The following is a 26,568-nucleotide window of genomic DNA, read 5'->3' as shown; positions in this document are numbered from 1 at the left end:
TTTTCCCTTCCATAGTTCTCTTTTTAAGAAGTGTAGTAACAGGAGAGTCTCTTATTTAGACATACTCTCAAACTTATTACGCCTGTTTGGTCTTGCCATTATTGGCAGAAAACCACTTTTACTGTGATACACCACTACTGTGAAGAATTATGGGGGTGTTACTTATGTCCTTCATGACATATATATTAAAAATTGCTTATAACTATGTAAGAGGCCATTGAAGAAGCACACCACAAACTTTTTAAAAAACAAGTAGGAATTTTCCTCTGCTAATTCTCATTACAGCAGACCGTTCTCAGCCTTTCAGGAGGACATATGCTACTTTCACTTTACAGAGGTTAGTTTTCAGTAACTGTGAACTATAAGTAGGACTTTTTGAGGTGCAAGTTTACTATCAGAGTTTAAAGAAAACTTTATGAAAGCAGTTTATAACACTGAAGATTCTGTATTAGTGGCAAAAATCTCATGAAAACTTAGAAGGAGGAAATCAGAGGGTGCTCGGGAAAAGTCATTTTTTAAAGAAAAGTGTCCAAGTTTATTACCTCATTTCCCACGCAGTGTGAGATGTTTGTATGATTTTGCTGTAGGATATTTTGGAATATAAAAAAAAACAGAGACCTCAGAAAATTCGGATGCTGGATGGATCTGTGAAAACAGTGATGGTGGATGATTCCAAGACTGTTGGGGAACTCCTGGTTACTATTTGCAGCAGGATAGGTAAGGGTACACATGCAGAGCTTCTGGATTTTGTTTTGTTTTTAATAATATGCCTCTTCTTTTTTTCCACCCCCTTTGGGTATCTAGGCAATTTTGAATATATTGTAACACATTGACTTTGGCCCAGTCCCAAGAGAGTGTGTTCATTTTCCTGATTTGCAAACCGACTAACTGGTGTTGTCAACACTTGAACTTCTCACTGAGTCACAAGCGAGAGCTTTTATTTCAAAAACAATAGGAGTTTTCAATTGAAAGTAATGTTTCAAAATCATATAATTCAGTCTCCTGCCCATGGCTGTGATTCTGTGTCAGCATCACTGATACCCAGGATCTCTCCTGAAGACTCGTGGGGGCAGCCTGTACAATTCTTAGGCATCTTTTTTTCTCCTAGCTTCTGTTAGTCTCCTCAGAACAAGTCTGTCTCTCCTTTCTATGTGAAGCCTCTTGAATATCTTCAGAAAGTGGCCTTGCCTGTCTTAGTTTCCTCATCATGCAAAGGAAGCCCAGCTCCTTCAGACACTGCTTGCTTGACATTGTCTTGCCTTCCTCTGTATGATCTCTACTTTGTTCTTATTACTCAAAAATTAGTCAGGAGACTTGAACGTGACATTTGCGTGTGACTTAACTAGCCAAAGATCCTCCTTTGTGGCCAGCTCCTTGGTGTGTGCTCCCTGGGTGACCCTGACCTTCATCTTGGCAAGGCTTCTTTCCTATCTTTTGCCCCCAGGGACTCCTTGGAGAATTATAGGCCTCAGGATGAAAGGAGTCGATAGCAATGTAATCACTGACCATTATAATAACCTAATTGATAATTTTAGGAATTACAAACTATGAAGAATACTCTTTAATCCAAGAAACAATTGAAGAAAAGAAAGAAGAAGGAACGGGTACATTAAAAAAAGACAGGACGCTGTTACGAGACGAGAGGAAGATGGAGAAGTTGAAGGCCAAGCTTCACACGGATGATGACCGTGAGTGTCTGAAGAGGAGGTGTGATGCAGGCACATGGTCAGCCAAGCCTCACTCCTCTCCCATCATCTGTATGACCCAGGACAGGAGTGTGTGGTTGTGCCTTTGTTTTATTTCATCTACAAACATGTTGACCTGTGTCACTAAAAGATATAGACCCTTAAGGGAAAAAAAAAAAGGGATGATAATACCATTTCACATCTCAAAAGTAATCTCTTAAGGTGAAATATACACATTGTGTTCCCATCTTCTCCATTGCTGTCTAAAGAATTTTTGGTAACAGTTTGTTTAAATGAAGGTCCAAATAAGATTGGATGATAGGTTGTTTAACTCTTTTAGTCTCAAGAGTTCCCCTCCATCTGTTTTATTTTTGCCTTATAATTTTTGAGGGGAAGAAGCCAGATTGTTACTTGTATAGAATTTTCTACATCCTGGATTTTGTTAGATGACCTGTGGTGTCATTTAACATGTTCATCTGTCCCTTTTAATTCCTGAGATCTGGAGGCTTGATCAGATGTGTGTGTGTGTGTGTGTGTGTGTGTGTGTGTGTGTGTGTGTATGTATGTATGTATGTGTGTTTAAAAATAAAGACTCCTATGTGGTGTTGTGTACTTCCATTAGGAAGTTGAATTTGGTTGTTTCCTTTTTTGTGGTGTTAACAGCCATTGATGATCATTACTTAGATCCATTATTTCCTTAGGGGTTATGAAATAGTAATATAATTCTATCGTAGGAAGGTCCTTTTCTACGGCTACAGAGCTAATAATATACAGAAAAGCCAGTATATATACCCCGTGTGTCCCCCAGACCTGTGCTTTGTGCACCTGACCACCTGACACCACCCCACCCCCAAGGATCTTACTTCATGTACATTTCACTCAGGCCTTCCCAGCCTCTTGCCTTCATTGTTCTTTCTCTCAGTGCTGCATTGGGAAGATGTCATCCTTGGCATTATGTTTATTGATCTTCCGTGGGGTTTTCATTTCCTCTGACCCTTTCTCCATTCTCTCTCTCTCTCTCGCCTCATTTGATTTACAGTTGCATACTTCTTTCCAAATGAGACCTTAGTAGACAAATCCTGAGGATTTTTATACTGTGCATGATGGTCTTCCAGGTACTGTGGGAGATGAGGTCCATCCAACACATTCCCTGTGCCAAAGTTGAGGCTTGTAATAAATACTTGCTCACAATGTGTGTGTTAGGCCCAGGGAGGAGTGTAGGAATGAGAGCTGTGGGAAGTGCAGAGGAATGATCCATCCCTTTGCACCTAGGTATCAGGGAAGTGTTTTCTAAATGAGTGAGATTCCAGGTGTGCCATGGGCAAGATTCTACCCTCCCCGACCCCTTAGTGGCCTATCCTCTCCTTGCCCCAATTACTTTCATTTTCCTCGTCTTTTCTACTTAAGGTCAGAGGTAGTAACTCATTATGCTTAGAGTTTATAAATTATTTCACCCGATCAGACTAAAGACCAGCCTTGACTTAAAAGGAAATGCAAATTTGACTGTCTTGGCATAAAGCACTGTTTTCCTTATCCCACCACCCCAAGGAAGGCACATGGATTCATTCTGGGGCTTTACTAAGTGAGGAATCGCTGCGGATTTCTCCCTCATTTGCTTTTTCATGTGTCATATGGTACATGTGCAGTTACTTTGCAAAGTTAAAAAGCTCAGATCTAATCTAAGAAGTGACTATAACTGGATATCAGCATCCTAGAAATCCACGTCTGCATCACACTGCTGTTTGGGTTAATCCCCTTGAACTAAGAGGAAGAATCGACACAGTTCTTTCATATGTCGTCTTGTGTTGCAGTAAATTGGCTGGATCACAGCCGAACGTTCAGAGAACAAGGAGTAGATGAAAATGAAACGTTGCTGCTTAGACGGAAGTTCTTTTACTCTGATCAGAATGTGGACTCGAGAGACCCCGTGCAGCTGAACTTGCTCTATGTTCAGGTAGAGTATTGAATGCTCAGACGCTGAGGTTGGTGAGCTTTCCGGAAGCTCTGGCTGTGGCTCGTGGTGGGCAGGAGCTGGGCTCTGGCTCTCACTGTGTCTGTGACACGCACTTTCCAGTCGGGTTGGGTTGTGGTACAGGTTGGTGTCCACTGTGAGCTGGGCATCCAGAGGTGGGCCTTTGTTGGCCTCCCAGGTGGGGTCCTCATGGCGACTACTGTCTCTCTGCTTGGCTTCACAGCACTTACCTGGCTCATCACTTCACACGCACTACAGCTTTCGTACCTCGCATCTAGAATACAAGGATGGTTATTGGTCAGAAAATCAGTACTTCTTATTAACTGAAAGATACTACTCTCTCAGTAACCTTTTATGTTTTTACCATTAACTAATTGTTTAAACTCAGGCGAGTCATTCAAATTATCTGAGTTGCAGTTACCCAGTATGTAAGATGTGGGCTTTGCACTAGACAGTCCCAAAGGTTTCTTTTGGCTCAAGGAAAACATCTTCCTCCCTCTGTCTCTCTGTCTCTCTGTTTCTGTGTCTCTGTGTCTCTGTCTCTCTCTCACTCTCACTCTCACTTCTTTCATTCTTCCTTTCCCTTTCCTCTCCTTTTATTTATCTGCCTATCGGCTTATAGAAATAATGTGGGGGGCGGGGGTCAGCAAACTGCAGCCACAGTGTCACCTGTGTTTATAAATAAAGTTTTATTGAAACCACGTCTCATTCATTTATGTATTGCACGTTGGTAAATCCCCTTCTGACAATTATCACATAATTGTCAATGTGTTGTCCGTGGCAGCTCTCATGTTCCAACAGCAGAGTTCAGTAGTTGTGACAGACACCACATGGCCCAGAGGTGTAGATTATTCACTCTCTGGTCTTTTACAGGAGGAGTTTGCTGACCCCTGATTCAGTGGATGGAAGGAGAGCTGGGAGGAGATAGGCTGGGAGGCCAGAAGGGAGGGAGATATCAGGGCAATAAGAAAATGGTTGTTGGTTTAAGGCTCAGGGCCATAGGTTAGAGTGTCCATCTGAGAGTGCTCTAGGGGTCATTTAACTGGAGAAAGGAAAGACAAAGAAAAGGAATAAATAGCAACAGCAGTGAGGGGTCAGGAAATGGGAACAGGACTTCAGGTGCAGTGGGTTCCTGATTCCAGGACTGTGCATTTGCTGATCATTTCCCCCAAATGTCTGCAGTATTGAGTTCTTGTCTGTTCTCTTTATATATTTTGGGGTGGGGATTGGGTTGATTTTACTTCTAGATAATTTTTCTATTAGCTTTATCATTTAGAGTCATAAAAAATATATTGCATTTCTGTTTCCCCCTCTATGAATCTGGTCATTATACAAGGATTTGCCTTTGCCTCTGTATTTTTCATGATCACTTCAACCTTCCTAGATTACACTCAAGCTTCAGTTTTAATATACTGGGCATTGCTGATGCCTTCCATCTATAGGCAATTTGGGGCAAGGACTTGTTTTCCCTTTGCCTTCATTCATTTTTTGTTTGTTTGTTTAAATAAATAAATTTATTTATTTATTTTTGGCTGCGTTGGGTCTTCATTGCTGTGCACAGGCTTTCTGTAGTTGCGGCGAGTGGGGGCTACTCTTCGTTGCGGTGTGCGGACCACTCATTGCGGTGACTTCTCTTGTTGTGGAGCACAGGCTCTAGGCACGCGGGCTCCAGTAGTTGTGGCTTGCAGGATCGGTTACTCTGCAGTATGTGGGATCTTCTTGGACCAGGGATTGAACCTGTGTCCCCTGCACTGGCAGACGGATTCTTAACCATTGCGCCATCAAGGAAGTCCCTGCCTTAATTCTGCTGTGCTACGATCACCCACAGTGTCTTGAATGCCTCACTCTGGCTTGGCTGGCATGTTTCCCCTTGTTCCACAGAGAGGGTACGCTGGGATGCGGGAACATGGCAATGGAGAGAATGTGTTGTTCCTTCCAAGCTCCTGATGCTTTTTGCTTCCTCTTGTGTTGCAGGCTCGGGATGATATCCTGAATGGCTCCCACCCTGTCTCCTTCGAGAAAGCTTGTGAGTTTGGTGGATTTCAAGCCCAGATTCAGTTTGGACCTCATGTGGAACATAAACACAAGCCTGGATTCTTAGAGTAAATGACCTTTTGTTTTTCTTTTTTGCCTTCTTTTCTCTTCACTGTTTATATTTGAGCTAGCTATGCAATGTGTGTACAGCCTGGTTTCAGTAAATTGTGAGATTGTTAGCTTTTACTCGATTCAATATATGATGAAATCTGTGAGCCTCGGGGAAAGCAAGGGGCCTGGAAATTCAGGGCTGGGATGACTGAAGATGACTTGCTCCACGTTCGGGCAGGATGTGGTTTCCTCTGGACCAGAGGGTCTGTGGCATCCCTCCAAGGTGTTGTCCAGGGTATTTCTGGACTCGAGGAACTCACTTCCCCCATCTTCTGAAACCCCTGCTCCTTGGGATATTTCTATGGGAATGGGACCAAATTTTGTCATGTTCAATATCTTTTTAAGCCTCCAATATTACAACAGAGTATAAAAGAGAGAGCTTCACATTATTTACTATAATCTTATGAAATCTTCATTGCTCTGCAAGTGTGATGCATACATGAATACTGGCTCTACTCTTCCATCTGGTCTTTGGTTCTCTTTTATAAAATGATGGGGGTAATTTTTGTGGCTCAATACTTATGGGTTCAAGAGAAAGCTAACCCTCCGGATTCATCATGGCTCCTCCGAATGTGGGCCTTAGGGTTGGTTTTCCTAGAAATGCCCAGCAGACAAGCCCAGCCATACGGAGGCTGCTGTTCGTCAGAGTTCATTTTCTCCTCTGTTTGGTCTGGGCTTTCCAAGGATTTTGTCTATATAACATTTCTTTCCGTTATCTGTTTTTCCCCACCTTTTCTCTTCTCTCTTCTGCTGTTTCTTAGATCAGATGAACCATTTGGCTGAGCCAAAAAAAAAATCACTGCAGAAAGTCTTAACCTGGTCAATACCATGCTCTCACCTAGAGTGCAGCTTGTAGTGGGGACCTGACAGGAATGCCAGCTGCGGTGGGTGGGCATCAGCTTTTCTGTAGAATATGCCAACATGAGATGCATAGAGTAGGTCATCTGTTGTATTGTGTCTGGGTGTGTTGAGAGGAGAGAATAAAATGCTTATTTGGCCCTTGACCTCACTTTCACTTCGGTGGAAAATAGTTGGGACCAGCGTGTGCCCTAAGGTAAAAAGGAAATCTGACTTCTCTCCTAGTGGCAGAGAATGCCTGGGCTGCACGCTGTTGGATCTAAACTGAGTTGTTACTAAAAAAAACTCTACCGTTGTGTTAATGAATCCCGGGGAGCCTTTCTAAAGTGGTGCTTTGTCCTACAGCATTCTGTACAGTGACCTTGAGACTGAGACTGGCTCTGAGCAGGTCCTGTCATTGACTTTGTTCTGTGTTCTCCAAACGAGTCATATGGCCAAGTGTTCCTCAGGGCCACTTCTACCCAGTTGGTCTGGCTTCCTTCCTGCAGGAGTCACGGAAGCTTGCCTTTGTCTGTCCTGACACCCCAGATGCCTTTCAGAAAACCACATGCACACAAGCTTTTACTAGTTTCACCTTGCCACATTCTAACCTCCCAGTTGGTCCCTCAGATACATTTTGTGTCATAAACCTGTGGATTATGGCCATGGAAATTGATAACACAAAGAATTATTAAGCCCTGGAGGGAGGAAACATATTTTGTTTGTTTCTTTGAGTGACTGATGAAGAAAAGGAGAAAATGAAGAGAAGATTTATGAACCAAAATTTTTAAAATAAAATGTTTAGTTTCAGGCTTTTGTGACTGTGAACCTATCCGGCCCTGATGAGAAGGTGATCCACATGTAGCCATTCACTGGGTGCCAAAAATGAGGCTACCATGGTCATTTCATTCATGCCTTTTCTTTAGAGCTTTTGGACAGATAATTCCCAGGCCCCCCTTGTGAATTGAGAAAGCAGTATATTTTAAGCTACAAGATGTGGAAGAAGAAGCAGAGAGAGGAGATGTGCCTTGTTCACAGTGGCATAGAATTTTTCTGCAGGTAGCTTCTGACTCCTTACACTGGGATTTACAAACAGATTCCTACTTGGAGGGCAAAGTTGCCTCTTTCACTGGTCTCCCACTATGCAGCAAGATTAAGAAAGCACTTTAAAATGTGATCGCAAGGTTCTTTGGTCTCTTTGCTATGTCACTGGTTGTGACAACCACATCACAGCGAATACTGTTACACCACCGACTACTTGTGTAGGGATTACAGGCAGCGTGAGAGCACTGGTAATTGCTCTTACACTGTCTCCTGCGATTTATGCGCTATCGAATGCTGCACACCTACACTCCGTTAAAGATGTTCTTTCTCTTAATGTGAGGCCGTCGAGGTTAAGCAATTGTTCAGTTTTCTTGTTTCTGAGATTATGGTATGGAGCTCATGCCCCTAGTGTATGTGTATCCTCACTCAGATTCCAGATTAAAACAAGCTTATTGTGCCTGGTAGCAATTAGTTTTCCATATGAATTTGATTTTCTCTTTAATTAGACCAAATCTAGTCTAGGTAATGAGGGATTTTCATTTCATGTAGATGTTTAATTGTGCATATTATTGCACGTACACGACAGGTAGAACTTCCTGAGGATATTTGTCTCCTCTTAATTAAAACAGCAAGGTCACATTTCCCTGATTGTATGTTGGATAGTCTGAGACTGTTCAGCGTTAATACCCCTGGGCTGTCCCTGGTGACTGTGGCTGGGCTGTGTCTGCCAGCCTTTGTTTTTCCCCATCTAGCTTTCATATATACTATTGGCTTTGAACAATTCATTTGGGGGAAAAAAAAAAAGTTGGACTTTGCCACAGAGCCTGGTTGAAGATAAAGCCAGGCAGAGATTTTAGTCACATAGCTTAAGGGTGAGGTACATGGAAGTATGTTTAATGACTCTGTTTCTTTTAATTTTTTGAAAACTTGTTCAGCACTTGTGCTCAAAGTCAGCATACTATGGACCTTTTTAAAAAAAACTTTATTGAAGAATAATTGATAGCTACAATTAATATATTTTTAAAGTATACTGCTTGATGATTTGATATACGTATACATATAGAACGATTACCAAGATCAAAATAACACATCCGTCACCGTACATAGCTAATGTGTGTGTGTGTGTGTGTGTGTGTGTGTGTGTGTGCGTGTGTATGTGTATGTGGTCAGAATGCTTAACTACTTGGCAATTTTTAAGTACACGATACCATATTATTAACTATAGTTACCGTGCTGTATGTTAGATTCTTATTCTTCTTAGAATTGAAACATTTGTACTCTTTGACCTACATTACCCTTTTCACCTCTCCCCTACCTTGACCCTGGAAACCACCATTCTATTTTCTGTTTCTGTGAAAATGGCTTAAAAAAAAAAAATTCTGCATGTAAGTGAGACCATATAGATTGGTCATTCTCTGTCTGGCTTATGTCATTTAGCATATAGCCCTCCAGGTTCAACTGTGTTGTCACAAATGGCAGGGTTTCCTTTTTTCTTATGGCTAAATGATATTCCATTGTATGTATCTGCCACGCATTTTCTTTATCTGTTCATCCATCAAAGGACATTTAAGTTGTTTCCATATCTTGGCTATTGTGAATAATGGTGCAGTGAACATGGGTGTGCAGTTATTTCTTCAAGACAGTGATTTCAAGTTCTTTGGATATACACCGAGGACTGGGATTGCTAGATCATACGGTAGTTGCTATGGACCTTTTTATGAGAATTTTTTTCACCTTTCTTTAGACCCTTTAATGATTTCTATACTCAGTACCACCTTAGTAAAGGTCTTTATTTAGAAAAATTTAAAGCAGAGACTAAAAGATTTTCAGAGTTTTCAGGGATTTAAGGATTATTTAGTGTCCCCCATCTGCTCTGTAGGTGGGGAAAATAAGCACAAGAGAGATAGGGACAGAAATAAGGAACAGAACCAGGGAAGCTGGAAGCCAGGAAACAGCCAGTTCTCCCAAATCCTATCTGATGTGCTTTACATACATGACACTTTTCTTCAGGTCATCTCCAAAGAGTCCCAGGGAGGGAGATTTTATCATTTGATGGGAGCATAAAGTATAACCAACACAATCTAGTAACCATACGTATTCTTTATGCTCTCCTGTGTTCAGAAAATGCTTGCAGAAAGCATGCCATGTGGTACCTCACTGAGGACTTCATATGTGTGCTCTGTTGTGCCAGGTGTAGGGAAGATACAAGGGATATTGTAGATTAATTCTTTGCTGTTTTTGAGGCTACAGTCTACTTGGCGATAAGCATATGAAATTGTTATTTTGGAGAGCCAAAACGTGCCTGTGATTTCAACAAGGTCTAACCTTTAACTATACTTTGAAAGCAGGATGGTTGGAATCTATTTAGGATTCCAAAAGATGCAGGCTCTGGGGACTACTGTGAATTGTTTCAAGAAATGTGGCAATAATATAGTGCAAGAAGCAATGTTGACAGAAGAATTTGGCAAAATAGAAGGTAAATCTAAAGAATTAGCTCTTAAAACAACAACAATGAAACCTATTAAAATGATGACTAACTTCAGGCCCTTTAAAAACCTGGTAGAAAACTTTACAAAGTGATCAGAGTCAAGATGGGGTAGGGGATTAAGAGGTACAAACTATTGATACTATGTGTGTAATAAATAAGCTACAAGGATATATGATACAGCACAGGGAACATAGCCAGTCTTTAGTAATAACTGTAAATGGAGTACAATCTTTAAAAACTGTAAACTTAAAAATTTTTAAGGTGTACTCTGTCGTATACCTGAAATTTACATAATTTAATAAATCGACTATACTTCACTTTTAAAAGAAATGATCAAAGCCTTCTGTGGCTTATTGTATCAAAGAATATTAGAGGGCTTCCCTGGTGGCGCAGTGGTTGAGAGTCCGCCTGCCGATGCAGGGGACGCGGGTTCGTGCCCCGGTCCGGGAAGATCCCACATGCCGCGGAGCGGCTGGGCCCGTGAGCCATGGCCGCTGAGCCTGCGCGTCCGGAGTCTGTGCTCCGCAACGGGAGAGGCCACAACAGTGAGAGGCCCGCGTACCGCAAAAAAAAAAAAAAAAATATTAGATACACTGATAAACTTTAGACCTTAAGTCAAGTATATGTGATAAAATTTTAGATAGCTCTAGGTGATGGGTATAGAATGTTCACTCTATAATTCTTTTAAACTTTTGTGAGTTTTTCATAATAAAATGTTGGGCAAATATTGCTAGCCTAAAAGAATAGAAATAGATTGTAGAACTTCCAAACCAGATTGTGTGTGTGTGTGTGTGTGTGTCATGGGGAGCGGGGTGGTAATGGAGAAGTGATACCAACAACTTGGCCAATACAGTAGGAGTTGTACAAGGTGGTTTACAGAAACAAAGCCAGAAAAAGTACAGTAAATAGAATGTACAAAATAAGATCTGAGAAATACTTCTAAATATCTTAGGCATCATAGCAAATATAAGTAAATCAAACTTACCAGTTAATAGACAGAGGTTCTCATTGGATGAAATTTTTTTAAAGTTCAGCTCTATAGTATTTCTATAAGACATACTTAAAGTTTAAGGACACAGGAAAGTTTAAAGGCATAAAATGGTGTACCAAGAAACTGGTTAAATCAAAGCTAGAGAAGCTATATGCAGTGTCACAAAAAACAGACTGTAAGGCAAACAAAGCATAAGTAGAGACAAAGAAGGTTGTTATGAAGATAGAAGGCTAATTCGCCAGGGTGTGAGCCTGTATGCATCTAACATTACCTTAAAATGTAAAAAGGAAAAACAGGCAGTATTACAAGGAGAATTTCATGCTTTTAGTGGAATAATTTAACATACTTCCCTCAGGGAGTGATAAGTAAAACAAGATCAAAATAGAAGAAAGAAAATGTTTTAGTCAAGAGAAAGTAATGAAATAGAAATCATAGAATCAGCAACACCCAAAGCTGCTTCTTTGAAAAAATTAATAAAATATGTAAATTTCTGGGAAGTTTGATCAAGTGAAACAAAAGAAGAAAAATAAACATTATTAGTAATGGGGACAGAACTTCAGATAGGGATTTTAAACATCATAAGAGAATGAAATGAAAACTTGAAGCCAAAATATTTAAAATCTAGACAAAAATGGATACTTAGAAAATCTGGATGGATCTATGATCTTGAAAGAAGTAGACTTAGTGGTTTAAAATATACCAATGGAAAAAACAACAAAACAAAAAGTAGGCTCAGATTATTTCATAGAACAGAAAGAGGAAAAAAAAAAAAAAGAAAACCTCCAAACTGGTCACCTTAACTTGGAGCTAGCAGAATTAAGATAGCAAAATTGTATACAGACCATGTAACACTTTTAAACTCAATAGAGATGCCTTCCCTAAAATTTGTAAATTAATAAAGTCCAGCATGACATGTGTTTATACATAACTGCAATTTGTAACTGGTTTCTCCAGGAATGCAAAATTCATTGTTCAATAAATAATTTATTACATGTCTTTCTACCTGTAGGCACTAGACATTAGGGATACAGCAGTGTAAAACACAGTCAAACATTCCTGCCCTCATGGAACTTATATTCTAGTTCAGAGAGGCAGATATTAAATAATAAGTAAATTACACAATAAGGAAAGAAAAAAGTGATTTCAGGGTTAGAAAAATGAAACTGTCATTAGTTGTAGGTGATAGATTTATCTACATAGATAATTCACTCAATCTATGAAGAAACTAATTAGAACTATTAATAGAAAGGAAAGTCTCTGGAAGAAAGATCAGTACTTAAAGGCAGCTTATTACCACCTAGATCCAGACAACCATGGTATTCACCTGTAGGACTGTGAAAAATAAAAAAATGTGTGTGTATGTGTATTTGTGTGAAAATATATAGAGGACTCTCACAATTATCCCAATTTCTTAGAGAGCTAGAGTAATTAAAACACTCCATTATTGATGTAGGGTGATGTTAAGAGTTCTAAAGGTTGATGAACTTGCCTTAATGCAAGTTAAAATACTAGGCAAAAGGCATTACCAAATGAAGAGTGAGGCCCCAGAATGAAAGAAGAAACTTGTATATTTGCAGTGCATACTACCAAGAACAAATTAATGTCCAGAAAATATGAAAAAGGAAATAGCACCTTCTAAGCAAAAAAGATCAAGATAACAGATAGGCACTTGAGAGAAGAGGAAATTCAACTGACTTCTAAAGACAGGGAAAAATATTCAGCCTCATAAGCAATCCAGAATGCAAAATCAATAAGGAGATAGCATTTCCTGTCTCTCAGATGGGCACAAATTTTTTAATTAATTAATTTATTATTTTTGTTTGTTTGTTTTTTTGGCTGCATTTAGTCTCTTCTGCTGCACGCGGGCTTTCTCTAGTTGCAGCGAGCAGGGGCTACTCTTCGTTGCGGTGCGTAGGCTTCTCATTGCAGTGGCTTCTCTTGTTGCAGAGCACCGGCTCTAGGCGGGCGGGCTCAGTAGTTGTGGTTCGCGGGCTGTAGAGCGCAGCCTCAGTAGTTGTAGCGTGCGGGCTTAGTTGCTCCGTGGCACGTGGGTATCTTGCTGGACCAGGGCTCGAACCCGTATCCCCTGTATTGGCAGGTGGATTCTTAACCACTGAGCCACCAGGGAAGTCCCAGATGGGCACAGATTTTAATGTATGAAAACAGCAAAGTACTTTACAGAGAAAACAAGATATTTTAGAAGGTGAATCTGTTGAATTTAAAAATACAATGAGAAACAGAATATATTGTGTTATAGATATAAGGAGATGTAGGAACATGATAAAATATGTGTGGAAGTTACCTTCAGGAAAATGACGATCCTTAGGGAGAGAAAGAAGGATGGTGTGGAACTTGAGCTAAATCTGTCATTTGTTCTTTACAAACAGAAGGAGAGGTAGCTATCATAAAGCAAATATGACAACATGGTAACATGTATTTATCCTTGATGATAGGTGTATAAATTGAGGTATATACTGTTCTTTATATTTCATATGTTTTCACAGTTAATGTGTCTTTAAAAAAGTCAGTTGCAATAGTCTGTGTGTGAGGTGATAAAAGCTTTTGATCACCGAGGTTGCATATATACCATGTGGTAAATGCAAAATTAATGGGCCTTGGAGGTCAGACAGAAAGGTTCCGTGACTCTGTATGTCACAGGGAGAAATGGTCCAGTGGTTGGGTGCAGGCAGGCAGGGAGCTAGCAGGTGGAGGAAACCTCCCTCCTGCTAGATTACCGTAGCCCCCTCGTCCTGTTGGCATGTTCCCCAAAAGTATTTCACTGAGAAAACACAGCAACCCAGGGTATGAATCTCTGAGGAAGAAGTTAGTGTGGACTTGAAAAATTTTCCCCACAAACTCAAGATAATTCTACTGTCAACAAGCAAAGCTCTTGACACAGTAGGAAGTCTTAAGTCAGTTTTTCTCTTGGCATCTGTTCACACACATATTCCTCCTTTGGAGTTGTTCTGTGCGTTTTTGTCAGAATAATTTGGCTGTAGATTCTGTTTTCAAACTAACGGTGAAGCAAGCGTTTAGGCTTTGTTTCTCACCACTGCCCATGCACTAGCTTCTCTATCGTTGGCTTCTGTCCCATGCCCCTGACAGCCTGGCGTGCTCTTATCAGTTTGGGGTGGTGATGACCACTCAGTGGTGCCTTCACTGTTTCCTCCTAGCAGCAGCCTCCTAAGGTTGATGTCTCTCTCCTTAACGACTTTCAGAGTCCAGAACTTTCAAACCAGGAACCTCTGAATGTATCTAGCCCGGAGCTGTCAGTGAGCCTCTGGACGATTTCCCGTCCTTACACTAAGGGCCATTGGGATTGGTTCAGGAACACAGAACTACTGTGTGACTGAGGCCCTCAAACCCTTTCCTGTGCTTTCCCCGTGCTGTCTTCACTCTCCACTTCTTGCCACTGTAACTATTTTCCAACTCATCCAGTGCTTTCTTCCACCTACCTCATCCCCTCAGTTATCCAGGACTTGACCAATACTCTAAGTCACAGACGTTTTCATCTTTGGGTCTGGATTTAAATTCAATGTATCCAACTTCGTCATTTGAGCTTTCGGCCCACTGGGCCAGTGGTTCTCCACCTTTTGCATGTGTCAGGCTCATCCAAAGGGCTTGTTCAAACATACTACTGGGCCTCACCTCCAGAGCTTCTTATTCAGTGGGTTTGGGGCAAAGCCTGAAAATTGACACATCTAGCATGTTCCCAGGTAGTACTGATGCTGCTGGTCTTGGGACCACACTTGGAGAACTTTATGTGATACCAAATTTGAGATGTTATTGTTACTCATTTGGTGGTTGAGCATAAAGATTGGGGTCAGGAAACCTGGGTGTTCCAGTGTCCTTTGGGTGATACCGTCCTCGCTGTACCTCGGTACCTTCCCTCCCCTTTATTCCTCCACCATGTGCTCTTCACTGCTTTGTTTGTGTGTTCATATTGATGCCCTCATTCTCCAGGAATGAGGGGGCAAGCCATTGCTTTCGGTTCATATGAGCAAAACCATTCCTAGGTTGGAATCATATCTGCTTTTCAGGTGATAAGACCAGCTTAGAGAGGTGGTGAGTTGCCCGTGGTGGTGTGACTACTAGGTGACAGTTCTGGGGCAGATGAGAAGCAGTTAACCTTTCCTCAAATCATGGCTGCCTCCCATGAACTTGTGTACTTATTTTCAGACCGGAGAACATCTTTAGAATGCCTCTTTTGGAATAACTTATAGAAGCAGCTTACATTTATATAAGAAAATGAAGTTTTAAGTGAATGGCTGTATTTGAATCCAGATCCCTCTCCCTCTAGATGTGTTTATTAAATTCCCCTTCCCTTTTTCACTGCCTCTTGGCATTTCTAAAAAATTGACTGCCATCACTATGGTCATTGTTACCATTATCTGATTGGGTGCTTCTGTTATTTTATTCCTCTCTTTGTATGAAAGTTCTCAAATACTGATCACATGGTACGTCTTTTGATCAGAGGGTAGCTTGGAGAGACCAGGGTGCTAAGTAGCTAAGAGCATGTTCTCTGGAGCCCACAGAGGAGGCTTAAGTTGTTGGCTATGACTGTGGGCAACTTACTGAGTATCGCTGAACCTCCTGTTCCATATATAAAAAACTGGAATATTGGAATATTTTCTTCCAAGGGCTTTTGTCAGAGTTTAATCTATTTATGCATGTGAAACACCCGAAACATTATTTGCCTTTCAATAAAATGGCAGCCGTGAGTAGTGGAAAACCCTCTATCAACATGGTTTACTGTTGCTTGGATAATCCCCCAAAGTTAATTAAAGTAAAGAATCTATGCTACTACCTCTCTGAAACCCTATATCTTAACTTTCAATTTAAGCATTCATTTGCCAATCTTTTGATACCAGACCAATGTTTTTTCCTGGTGTGGGTCACCTAGTTAAGGTTGCACATTATCTTTGTTGGATGAACCACACCATCTGCAAGAGAATTTAAAGATGAAGCACTCTGAGGACAGACTGTTTTTAAATGTTCACTATTTTTTCCTTTCAGTATTTTACATTTGTCTCGCTTATATCTAATTCAATAACTTTTTGTAAATATTTACCATTAGGAAGCATTAAGTAGCTCTCTTTTGGACTATTTTAACAGTTTATGGGCTGTATTGGTTTAGTACATAATTATGTGATATACAGCCAGCAGCGAGATTGGGGAGCAAATGCAGATAAATATAGATGGGGGAAGAGATACAACTGACTTGGCCAGCGTGAAAGTAGAGCTCATGAGAGAAGAGTCTCTTGGCTGATTTCAACCTTCCATGGATCTCAGAGTGTGAGAACTTTGACTAGTCTGCCGTCTTAGTAAAACGGGAGATCTGTTATTATTGCACTCCGAAAAAATGATATGCACAAGGCTGGCAGAGGGTTTGGAGGCTGCCTTTTTAAGGTGGGAATGTTTAAGGCGGCAGTGCAAGGGACTTTGCTTGGTCAGAGCTTGCTTAATTAGGAGAAAAATTCCCAATCAGGTTTGACCATCTGACCCATTTTCTCAGAGAAAGCCGACAGATTTCGCTTGTATGTCTGCCGCAGACGCTTAGGAGCCTTCCATACTTGGGTTTGGGAATCTAAAACACAACCGAGCTGGAATTGCTGAACTGCCGGGTGGCAGGCCTCCCCCTGCTGACACTGTGCACGTTGTCGATTTCCTGGGGAAGAATACACCCCACACGTGCACGCACACCCACACACTCACTTCTTATTTGAACATACCTTACACTAAACTCCCCCCAGATCGCCTCTGGCAACACCAGGGGTCACATCTCTGGTGCAAGCTTCTTGAAGTTGTTTCTGTACCTACTGAAGAGTGGGAGGTTCAATGCCTTCCAAAGAATGGGAGGGTTAGTTTGCAGTTTGAGTTGAGGGCAGCTTGTGGCCACACAGAACTTTATTGCCATAAATACCCAACATATCTGGCCTGGCCACTGGATACTGCCCTCTGGTGTTCTAGTAGCAGTCATCGTTGTGAGTGGGCTTGGCGTGGGGCCCTCTTTGGGTGCTTCTGATAACCTTTGCAAGGTCTCCTTTGTTGATGGCATAGGAGCTGCTGTCCAGAGGCTCACAGCAGTGGCCCCCTCAGGATGCTTCCTGGTTATTTTAAGGGTGTTCCTGGGGGAGCCTGAAACAGCCCTGTGTTCGTGTGCCTCTGCTCTTGGACTGGAGGTCAGAGGCTCCCTGCTCCCATCCAGTCCTGTGACCTCAGCTAAGTCACTTGACCTCTCTGTGACTCAGCTTCCTCTTTTGTGACATTGATGCCTTCCATTCTTCTCTCAACCAGACCTTTTTTCCCTGAAGTTGCTTAACAGTAGTCATAACATCTAAGGGGCTGCTGCCTAGATGTTTCTTAGGTTCCTTCCTGTGGACTGACGTGGGGGTCTCTTGATTAGGCCAGAGTGTTCTGGTGGTGCTCAAACCTAGATCCCTGACATTCCAGAAAATATACTCAGAATTTTTGTCTGCAGATGTAGTTTGCAGGTTGAGGAGCTATCATGATTCAAGGCATAATGTAACCAGAACCTGGACCTGACCCACCCCCTTTTTTGGCTGGAGTATTGAAAGCAAATCCAAGACGGCATACCATTTCGCCTATCAGTACTTCAGTATGTTTTTCTGACAATGAAAAATTTTTTTTAAATAATTAAAACCCCGCCTAACTGCAAATCCACCCTAATACCAAACAAAATTAGCAGCAATTCTTTAATCACGTCTAATACCCAGTCTGTGTTAAATTCTCCCCTGCATTGTATTAAAAATGTCATTTTATACTTTGTTAATATCAGGATCCAAACAAGGCCTGTAGTGGTTGGTGTTTTTCTTTTTTAAAAAAAACAGCTTTATTGAGGTGGAGTTTGCCTACCATACAATGGGCCCATTTAAAATGAATATTTCAGCGTTTTTTAGTGTATTCACAAGATTGTGTAGCCATTACCACAATCTAATTTTAGAACATTTGTTTCCCTCCTACAATAAGCCCTGTGTCCGTTAACAGTCATTCCCCAGGTTCCCCTCTCCCTTCCTCAGCCTTTGCAACCTCTAGTCCTATCTGCCTCTATAGGCTTGACTCTACTGGATGCTTGTGGTCCTTTGTGATGGGCTTCTTTCACTTTGCACAGTGTTTCCATGTTGTTGCATGTATCATACTTAATGCCTTTTTACTGCCAAATAAAGTTACATTGTATGGCTGAACTACATTTTATTCATCCACTCGTCAGTTGATGGACATTTGAGTTGTTTCCACCTTTTGGCTATTATGAATAATACTACTATGAACATTCACGTACAAATGTTTATGTGGACATATGTTTTTACTTTTCCTAGATATATGCCTAGGAGTAGAATTGCTGTTTAATCTTTTGAGGAACTACCAAATTGTTTTCCACAACAGCTGCTCCATTTTACATTCCCACTAGCCGTGTGTGAAGGTTCCAAATTCTCCATAACCTCGCCAACACGCCTTACTGTCTCTTTTTTACTGTAGTGTCCTGCTGGGTGTGCACTGGTACGCTATTGTGGCTTTTCTTTGTGTTTTCCTGATGGCTGCTGGTGTTGGGTGTCATTCTAATTCTAATCTGTGTGTCATCTTTTGCACCTCTACCAGCAAGCCATTTATTTGTGAAAAACCTGGGTTATTTGTATAATATTTACAATGATGGGATTTGACTCATTGGATCTTGGTAGTGTCACTTACCATGTTCCTCTCTCTCTCTCTCTTTTTTAAACTATTAGCTTTTTAAACTATTAGGGTTTTTTTTCTTTTTTTGTAAACTTAGATTTATATTTAGACTCTTAATGAAATTCGTATTCAGTTATATATTTACTTATTTTTTCTCTGTCGCCAAGAATACTTCCTAGGTGGTACTGTATACTTCGACCTAGGAAGTATAAGGTGGAAATATACAGTATGGAAGTATGGTACTGTTACATCAGTCAGAAGGCCTATGCTGTGTGGTTATCCCACTCGCATTTAAAATTGATCATTGGGTTTGGACCAGACTGATCCTTCTGTTATAAAGTCCCCCATTAACTTGTTACTTATTGGTTTTAGCAGCCACTCATGCTTGTTTTGATCTATTGGCTATTTCATTAAGAGTTGTAAAATGATGGTTTTGGAATTCTATTATTCCTTCTGCATTTATTAGCTTTGTTTCTTTTCCTTTATCAATTTTCGGTATGAGCTGGTGCCCTAGCACCCTCTTAAGGTGATCAATGATTATTTCAAAGAATCTTTATTGAATTTTACATACCTGTGTTTTGACCAATTGCAGTCTTCATTCTTTCTGATGCTCAAATTGCCCCTCACATGAAATTAATTATATGATGTCTGGGGTTTGCTTCAAATAATCCATGAGAGGGCATGTGGGTAAGGGAGTAGATGAGTCATGAATGGCTATGAGTTATTATTGTTGAAGTTGGTCAGTGAGCACATTGTTCTGTCCTCTCTTCTTTTTTTTTTTTTTTTGCGGTACGCGGGCCTCTCACTGTTGTGGTGTCTCCCATTGCGGAGCACAGGCTCCGGACGTGCAGGCTCAGCGGCCATGGCTCACGGGCCCAGCCGCTCCGCGGCATGTGGGACCTTCCCGGACCAGGGCACGAACCGGTGTCCCCTGCATCGGCAGGCGGACTCTCAACCACTGCGCCACCAGGGAAGACCTGTCCTCTCTCCTTTTGTATGAGGTTTTAAAAATCACCCCATGTTTGGCCATCGGTTATCCCTTGATGTCAGTCCAATGTCATTTTGATAAATTCCTTGATCCTCAGGCACAAGAAGCCCCAGGAACATTTTATACATCTCCTGTCCCAAAGCTAGAATCGGTCATTTCTCCAAGGATCCTCTTAGTGGGAAATGGTGTTGGAAGACCACCTGGCTGACGCACTGAGGGTGCTCATTGCCACCCGGTTGTCCTTGCCCTTAGCCTCTGCAGTGGACACAAGTAGAAAATTTTTTCAGAAAAAGAAAAATGAATCAGACATTCAGATCAATATTTGCATTCAGATGAAAGATTGCAGTGTTTTCATTTAACTTCTTTTGCTTTATTTATTTCATGCTACAAATCTTGATTTCTAGCAACTAACATAATTACTGATTTACTTTATCCTAATTATATATAATATCTACCTACTTAGATAATGTAATATACTAATTTTATAGTGTGTGTATTTGTGTATATATTTAGGGGGAAGAGTAGATATTAGTTTTGAAATAATGATATCAATATTTAACAAGTCTACTGTGGTCCATTTTATCTTTAAGATGTATCTCACTGGGGATGGGTATTGTCAAAAGACTGTTTTTCAAAGTTAGGCTGTTGGTTCCATACACTGTTAGGTTCATTTGTTTCAGTTTGCTTTAGATTTTTAGGTGTTGCGTTTTACCCATTTGTGATTTCATTTGGTTCTAAAGTGAAGACTATAGTACAAGGAAAATTAAGAGGTTTAATTTCCATTCTTGTTCCCTTGTCCCTGTTTTTTCCTTCTTTCCATTAAGAATCATTTTTATTAGTACTAGATTTATCCTTCTAACGTTTTTAAAAATACATATTAACGGTACAAAATGGAGGATATTTTCCTCCCTTTATCACGAAGGTTGGCATACTGTACACTCTTGGGCGCTTTACTTTGTCATTTTACAGTATATCCTGGACAGTCTTTCTTCTTGAATATGTTTGACCCTTTTTATCAGACTGGTTTTATATTTGCATCTTATTGAAGAACATTGTGGGATATGGCTGTCTGTTATTAATTATACTATAAAATACTGAGAGTTAGGGACTTAACTGTGAGTTTTATGAAAAGTTTCTTTTCTTTCCTCCTCAACATAGAGTATGATAAATGCCTTACCTTTTTTTTTATTCTCTCTCTCTCTCTCTCAGTCTAAAGGAATTCCTGCCCAAAGAATACATCAAGCAGAGAGGAGCTGAAAAGAGAATATTTCAGGTACTGGAAATGTTCAGAACTTTATTATTCTCCTCACTTTATTATTCTCCTCATGCATCCACAAAGCCTATCCTCATTTATTAGTCCAAGAGGGGCCTCTGCACGATAGTTTCGTACCCCATACATGTACTCTGCGTATATCATAAATGATTTGTGACTCCAGAGTAAAGAAGCTGACAGTTCTACTTTAGGCAGATTTATTATCTTAATCCATACCTTCTTGCTAAAGGTTCCTTAGCCCTTCTGGGAAAAATGTGCATACATTTAATTTCAGAGACGTTATCTTGGAAGCATTGAAACAAGGCAATTTGCCATTAAAATGCACTGAGGCAGACACTTCAAGAAGCCTTTTTTAATCCTGAGATTTGTTTTTTGAACCTCAGGATTTGGGAACTGGTGTCTTTTTAAAATCCAGGTTTATTCTAAAATTCAGAAAGTTATCTATTCTAGGCAACCAGTAAAAAAAAAGCCCTGTCATCAGCTTTGCCAGGAAACACTCACTCTAGTGAATCCAAAATACCAAAGTGTTTTGGCAATGAAATGTAAATATAAATTGGAAGGGATAAATTTCATGTGTATAAAAACATGTTTTTTTTTAAATCCAGTATTGTTTGCACACACTGAGATGTCCAGGCATTTATATATCCTGCTCTTTGGAAAACTTTATCTTTTGCCTGGATGTTAGAATTCAGGGCAAGAACATTTTTCTAGTTCTCCTTTGATGTGTTGGTCCTGAACCTTTCGGAACGTGGAGCCCTTTGAAAATTAGGTTACAATTATGGACCCTGTTCTTCCCATGCTGCATGTGCATGAATTGTTGCATATAACTGTGAAATCTATAAGGAATTTGGGTTCACGTTCTAGTTAAGAAACTGTGCGTTAGCACTTTCTGTGTGCTCTGACCCTCGGTCAGCAGGGACATGCATCCACAAAGGCATAGAGGCCATGTGGAATAACACCTCTCACAAAGTCCACCTGCTGTCAGAGCTGCAGTAACTGGTCCCTGCCTCTGTCACGTTTGCAGGAGCACAAGAACTGTGGAGAGATGAACGAGATAGAAGCCAAGGTCAAGTATGTCAAACTTGCCCGGTCTCTCCGGACGTACGGTGTGTCCTTCTTCCTGGTGAAGGTGAGTTGGGCGTGATGGAGGGGGCGTTTGCCTCTGCCACCTCTTTTGTTAAAGGGTTTGCTGTTAACCTTGATTGTCATCTCTAGACCCCTAGCATTTGCACATGGAGCATCTGGGCAGTGGTGACCTGAGTTGAGCTGTGGGACAGACATGAGGTGTAAGAGCTGTGAGGCTGGTGAGTGAGCTTGGCTGCCTGCAGGCCTCAGGACAGCTGTGTCTTGGCTCTGCTCTCAGTCACTGCTATAAAGTCCCTGAAGGAGTACCTTTACTTTCAATTGCTAGCACTTTCCCCTGAGAATGTTTCACTTAAGATCTTCCAGAGTGCACTGGACTAAGTGAAGGTTGTTGACCACTGCAGGCCAAATCAAATTCATGTGGTAGTTATGGTACTGAATTTGTATCCTTTTAGATGGGTCTTGGGATTTTCTGTGGCCTTCAGATCTGTTTTCACAGGAATTGCTGGCCTGACTACTAGAGGGACAGAGGTAGGTCTTTGAAATTCAACCTGTGAGCAAGCAGAGGGTGTGTTCTTGAATTCACTAAGAAGCCCTCCCAGTAGCTTCCTTCCCCGTTTTCATATCCTGACCTCACGTACTCTCTTAGGTTTCCCTCTGATAGGTTTCATTATTTCCACTTGCTTTGCTGTGACTCTGGGTCTCCTGTCTCTTGCTCTTCACCCTGGAGAAAGCTCTACCATGTGATGAACTTTCTTGTGCTGCTTAAGGCCCAGGGGAGTGTTACCAGCTGTGTTGCAGCTGCTTCTAGGGACTGAAGTTGGAAGGTCAGTGACAGGGTGGTTTAAGGAGGTGTCTATTCCCACAGCTAAAAAGAACTGGAAAAGAAGGAAGTTTTGCTGTCTACTAGAATGTTTGGGGATATGGATGCTTTTCTTGACTCCAGTCCTCATTGGAGGAAGCTGCTTCATTTGGGGCCAAGAGAAATAAAAGATATTATATGGAAAAAAGGTGTATGTTTAATGCTGATTAGTTATTTCAGCCAAACAGCTCTCAGCTTTATACCAGAAAATGCTGGGGCCCTTGCAAATAAAGCGTAGGTGAATCACTTTGTTTTTAAGAAAACTAATTTAGAAATTGAATTTTTCATTTCAGTGTGTTTTAAACTATCAATCAGTTTTTGAATGGTGCTGATGATGGTATTCTAGGTAATGACTAGGTAATTTCCCAATATTAATAATGACAATAATAACAGTAAACAATTATATGTCAGGCGTGTCTTATTCAAATCTGTCAGCATCCCAATGGCAGAATTACTGCTATTATCTTCTTTTTATAAATGAGAATCAAGGCCAGAAAGATCAATGACTCAGCTGGGACCATAAGCCTAGTAACTGTAGGAGGTAGGACTTGAATTCAGGTCTCTCTGACTTAAAAGCCTGTGTTCCCAGGCAGTGGGCTATGCTGACTTACCTAGGGTGGCCCCATTTGATATGTGCTCACCTGCTTTCATTATCCTACCCCCCCCACATCCCCACCATGAGTACATGGTGAGATCTGCTTGTTTTAGAAGAAAAGTCTGCTTTTCATTTTTTTAAAATTAATTATTTATTTTTGGCTGCATTGGGTCTTCGTTGTTGTGCGCGGTCTTTCTCTAGTTGCAGCGAGTGGGGGCTACTCTTTGTTGCGGTGCGCGGGCTTCTCATTGCAGTGGCTTCTCTTGTTGCAGAGCACGGGCTCTAGGTGCGTGGGCTTCAGTAGTTGTGGCATGTGGGCTCAGTAGTTGTGGCATGTGGGCTCAGTAGTTGTGGCATGTGGGCTCAGTAGTTGTGGCTCGCGGGCTCTAGAGTGCAGGCTGTAGAGCGCAGGCTCAGTAGTTGTGGCGCACAGGCTTAGTTGCTCCGTGGCATGTGGGATCTTCCCTGACCAGGGCTTGAACCCGTGTCCCCTGCATTGGCAGGCGGATTCTTAACCATTGCGCCACCAGGAAGTCCCGGCTTTTCATTTATTATTCTGATGAGTTCTAATACCTCACAAAGATTAAGTCGTTTCCAGCATCTCCAATGATACTGGTATCATTTTCCATGGTTGTGTGGGTTTGAGTTTTTCTCTAGTCCTTCATATATGAAATTTATCTTTCAAATTCATATTGTTTTCTATTAATGCCATCAAACTTCACACAGAGTCAGTTTCAGTGTTGTGCATAAAGGTCAGTAAATTTAGGAAAATACATAGCACACAGCAGTCTGCATGTAATTAAAAAGAGACATTGAATAGCAAGTTCCAGAAAAGAGAAATTTGTTCTCCACATATAATTTAGGGCCTGGGAAGAATCTGTCCATGGCTAGTAGGATAATTAGAGGTAAAACACAGATGCTATGGTTATTGCAAGGTCTTGCCGGTTTGGTCAAATGAAAACTCTTCTTTTACAGAAGTGTTTAAGGCAAAGTAAGAAAGTAATGCAAATTTCCTTCCTTCTTCCTTTCCTCCCTTCCTTTCTTCCTTTTCATTTTTAAAAAATGACATCTCTTTGAAGGAAGGTCAGGGTCAGGAGGTAGGCAGCACTGACAGCTTTCATATACATGTTAGACATTCACATTTTGTTTTTCATTACTTTTATTTTTTGTCACTATAAAAGTGAGTACACTGCTCATTTCAGTTTTTTGCTCAGTGGTCTTATTTAGTGTACATTTTATTTTTAAGTTGATTTTGATAGAGTTTATTTGATCATAGTTTGCCCTGTTTTAAAAGTAAATTCAGGAATAATACAATATTATGAATTAATATATCTAATAAATCAGAGCAGGTCAAATAAGGTGACATCATATGCACTGAACTATCTAGAAAAGAAATATAGAAAACAGTCTCATTCACAATAGCATCAAAAACAGTAAAATACTTAGGAATAAGTTAAGCCAAGGAAGTGAAAGATGTATATGATGAAAACATTAAAACAGTGGTGAAAGAAATCAAAGAAGTAAATGAACAGATATCCTGTGTTCTTGGATTGGAAGAATTAAAATTATTAATATGTCCATACTATTCAAAGCCATCTACATATTCAATGAAACTGGTCCTCTATCTTACATCATTCACAACAGTTCACTCAAAATGGATTAAGGACTTAAGTGTAAGCCATAAAACTGTAAAAATCCTAGAAGAAAACATAGGTGGTAAACTCCTTGACAGGGTTCTAGGCAATGATTTTTTGGATATGACGTCAAAAGCACAAGCAACAAAAGCAAACACAAACAAGTTGAACTACATCAAACTAAAAAGCTTGTGCACATCAAAAGAAAAAGGCAACCTACAGAAAGGAGAAAATATTTGCAAGCCATGTATCTGGTAAGGGGTTTATACCCAAAATATATAAGCAATTCTTTATAACTCCATAGCAAAAAACAACAACAAAAAAAACCCCAAATAATCCAATTAAAATGGGCAAAGGACATGAGTAGACATTTTTCCGAAGAGGATATTCAGATAGCCATGAGGTACATGGAAAGGTGCTCGGCATCACTAACATGAGGGAAATACAGATCAAAGCCACAAGGAGATATCACCTCACCCCTGTTATAAAAAAAAGACAAGGAATAACAAGGGTTAGCAAGGATGTGGAGAGAAGAGAGTCCTTGTGCACTGTTGGTAGAAATGTAAATTGGTACAGCTGCTGTGGTGAACAGTGTGGAGGATCCTCAAAAATTTTAAAATAGAACTGCCATATGATCCAGCAATCCCACTTCTGGATATATATCTGAAGGGATTGAAATTACAAGCTCAAAGAGATACCTGTACTCCTCTGTTCTTTGAACCATTATTTACAATAACCAAGATATGGAAACAATCTAACTATCCACCAGCAGATGAATAGATAAAGAAAACGTGGTAGGTAAATACGGTGGAATATTATTCAACCATAAAAGAGAAATTCCTGCCATTTGCAACAACATGGATGAAATTTGAGGTCGGGAAGAGATATGGGGACATATGTATAGGTATAACTGATTCACTTTGTTATAAAGCAGAAACTAACACACCACTGTAAAGCAATTATACTCCAATAAAGATGTTAATTAATAAATAAATAAATAAAAAGAAACTTCAGGGCATTATGCTAAGTGAAATAAATCAGAGAAAGACAAATACTGTATGATCTGACTTATACGTGGAATTTTCAAAAGCCAAAGTCACAAAAACAGTAGATTGGTGGTTGCTGGGGTGGGGAAATGAGTAAATGTTGGTCAAAGCACACCAACTTGCGGTTTTAAGAGGAATACCTTTTGAGGAACTAATATACAGCATGGTGACTACAGTTAACAATACTGTATTACACACTTGCGAGTTGCTAAGGGAGTAAATTTTTTTTATTT

The 26,568-nt window shown here is 40.6% G+C and overlaps 1 protein-coding gene across 3 annotated transcripts in view; it reads left to right on the top strand.

Annotated features, from left to right (window-relative positions):
• TLN2 (talin 2) overlaps nucleotides 1–26,568 on the top strand; it is a 440,641-nt gene that overhangs the window by 243,803 nt on the left and 170,270 nt on the right. For all 3 annotated transcript variants that reach the window (XM_032622981.1, XM_032622982.1, XM_032622983.1), the window contains 6 exons: nucleotides 588–717; nucleotides 1,536–1,688; nucleotides 3,497–3,639; nucleotides 5,632–5,759; nucleotides 21,052–21,115; nucleotides 22,140–22,244. In XM_032622981.1, the coding sequence (XP_032478872.1) occupies nucleotides 588–717; nucleotides 1,536–1,688; nucleotides 3,497–3,639; nucleotides 5,632–5,759; nucleotides 21,052–21,115; nucleotides 22,140–22,244 (723 nt within the window). The remainder of the gene's footprint in view (nucleotides 1–587; nucleotides 718–1,535; nucleotides 1,689–3,496; nucleotides 3,640–5,631; nucleotides 5,760–21,051; nucleotides 21,116–22,139; nucleotides 22,245–26,568) is intronic.

Source organism: Phocoena sinus, chromosome 2 (genome assembly GCF_008692025.1).
Source record: "Phocoena sinus isolate mPhoSin1 chromosome 2, mPhoSin1.pri, whole genome shotgun sequence".
Classification (NCBI taxonomy): Eukaryota; Metazoa; Chordata; class Mammalia; order Artiodactyla; family Phocoenidae; genus Phocoena; species Phocoena sinus.
The sequence above is the reverse complement of the archived record's forward strand: the minus strand, read 5'-3'. Positions and strand labels throughout refer to the sequence as shown.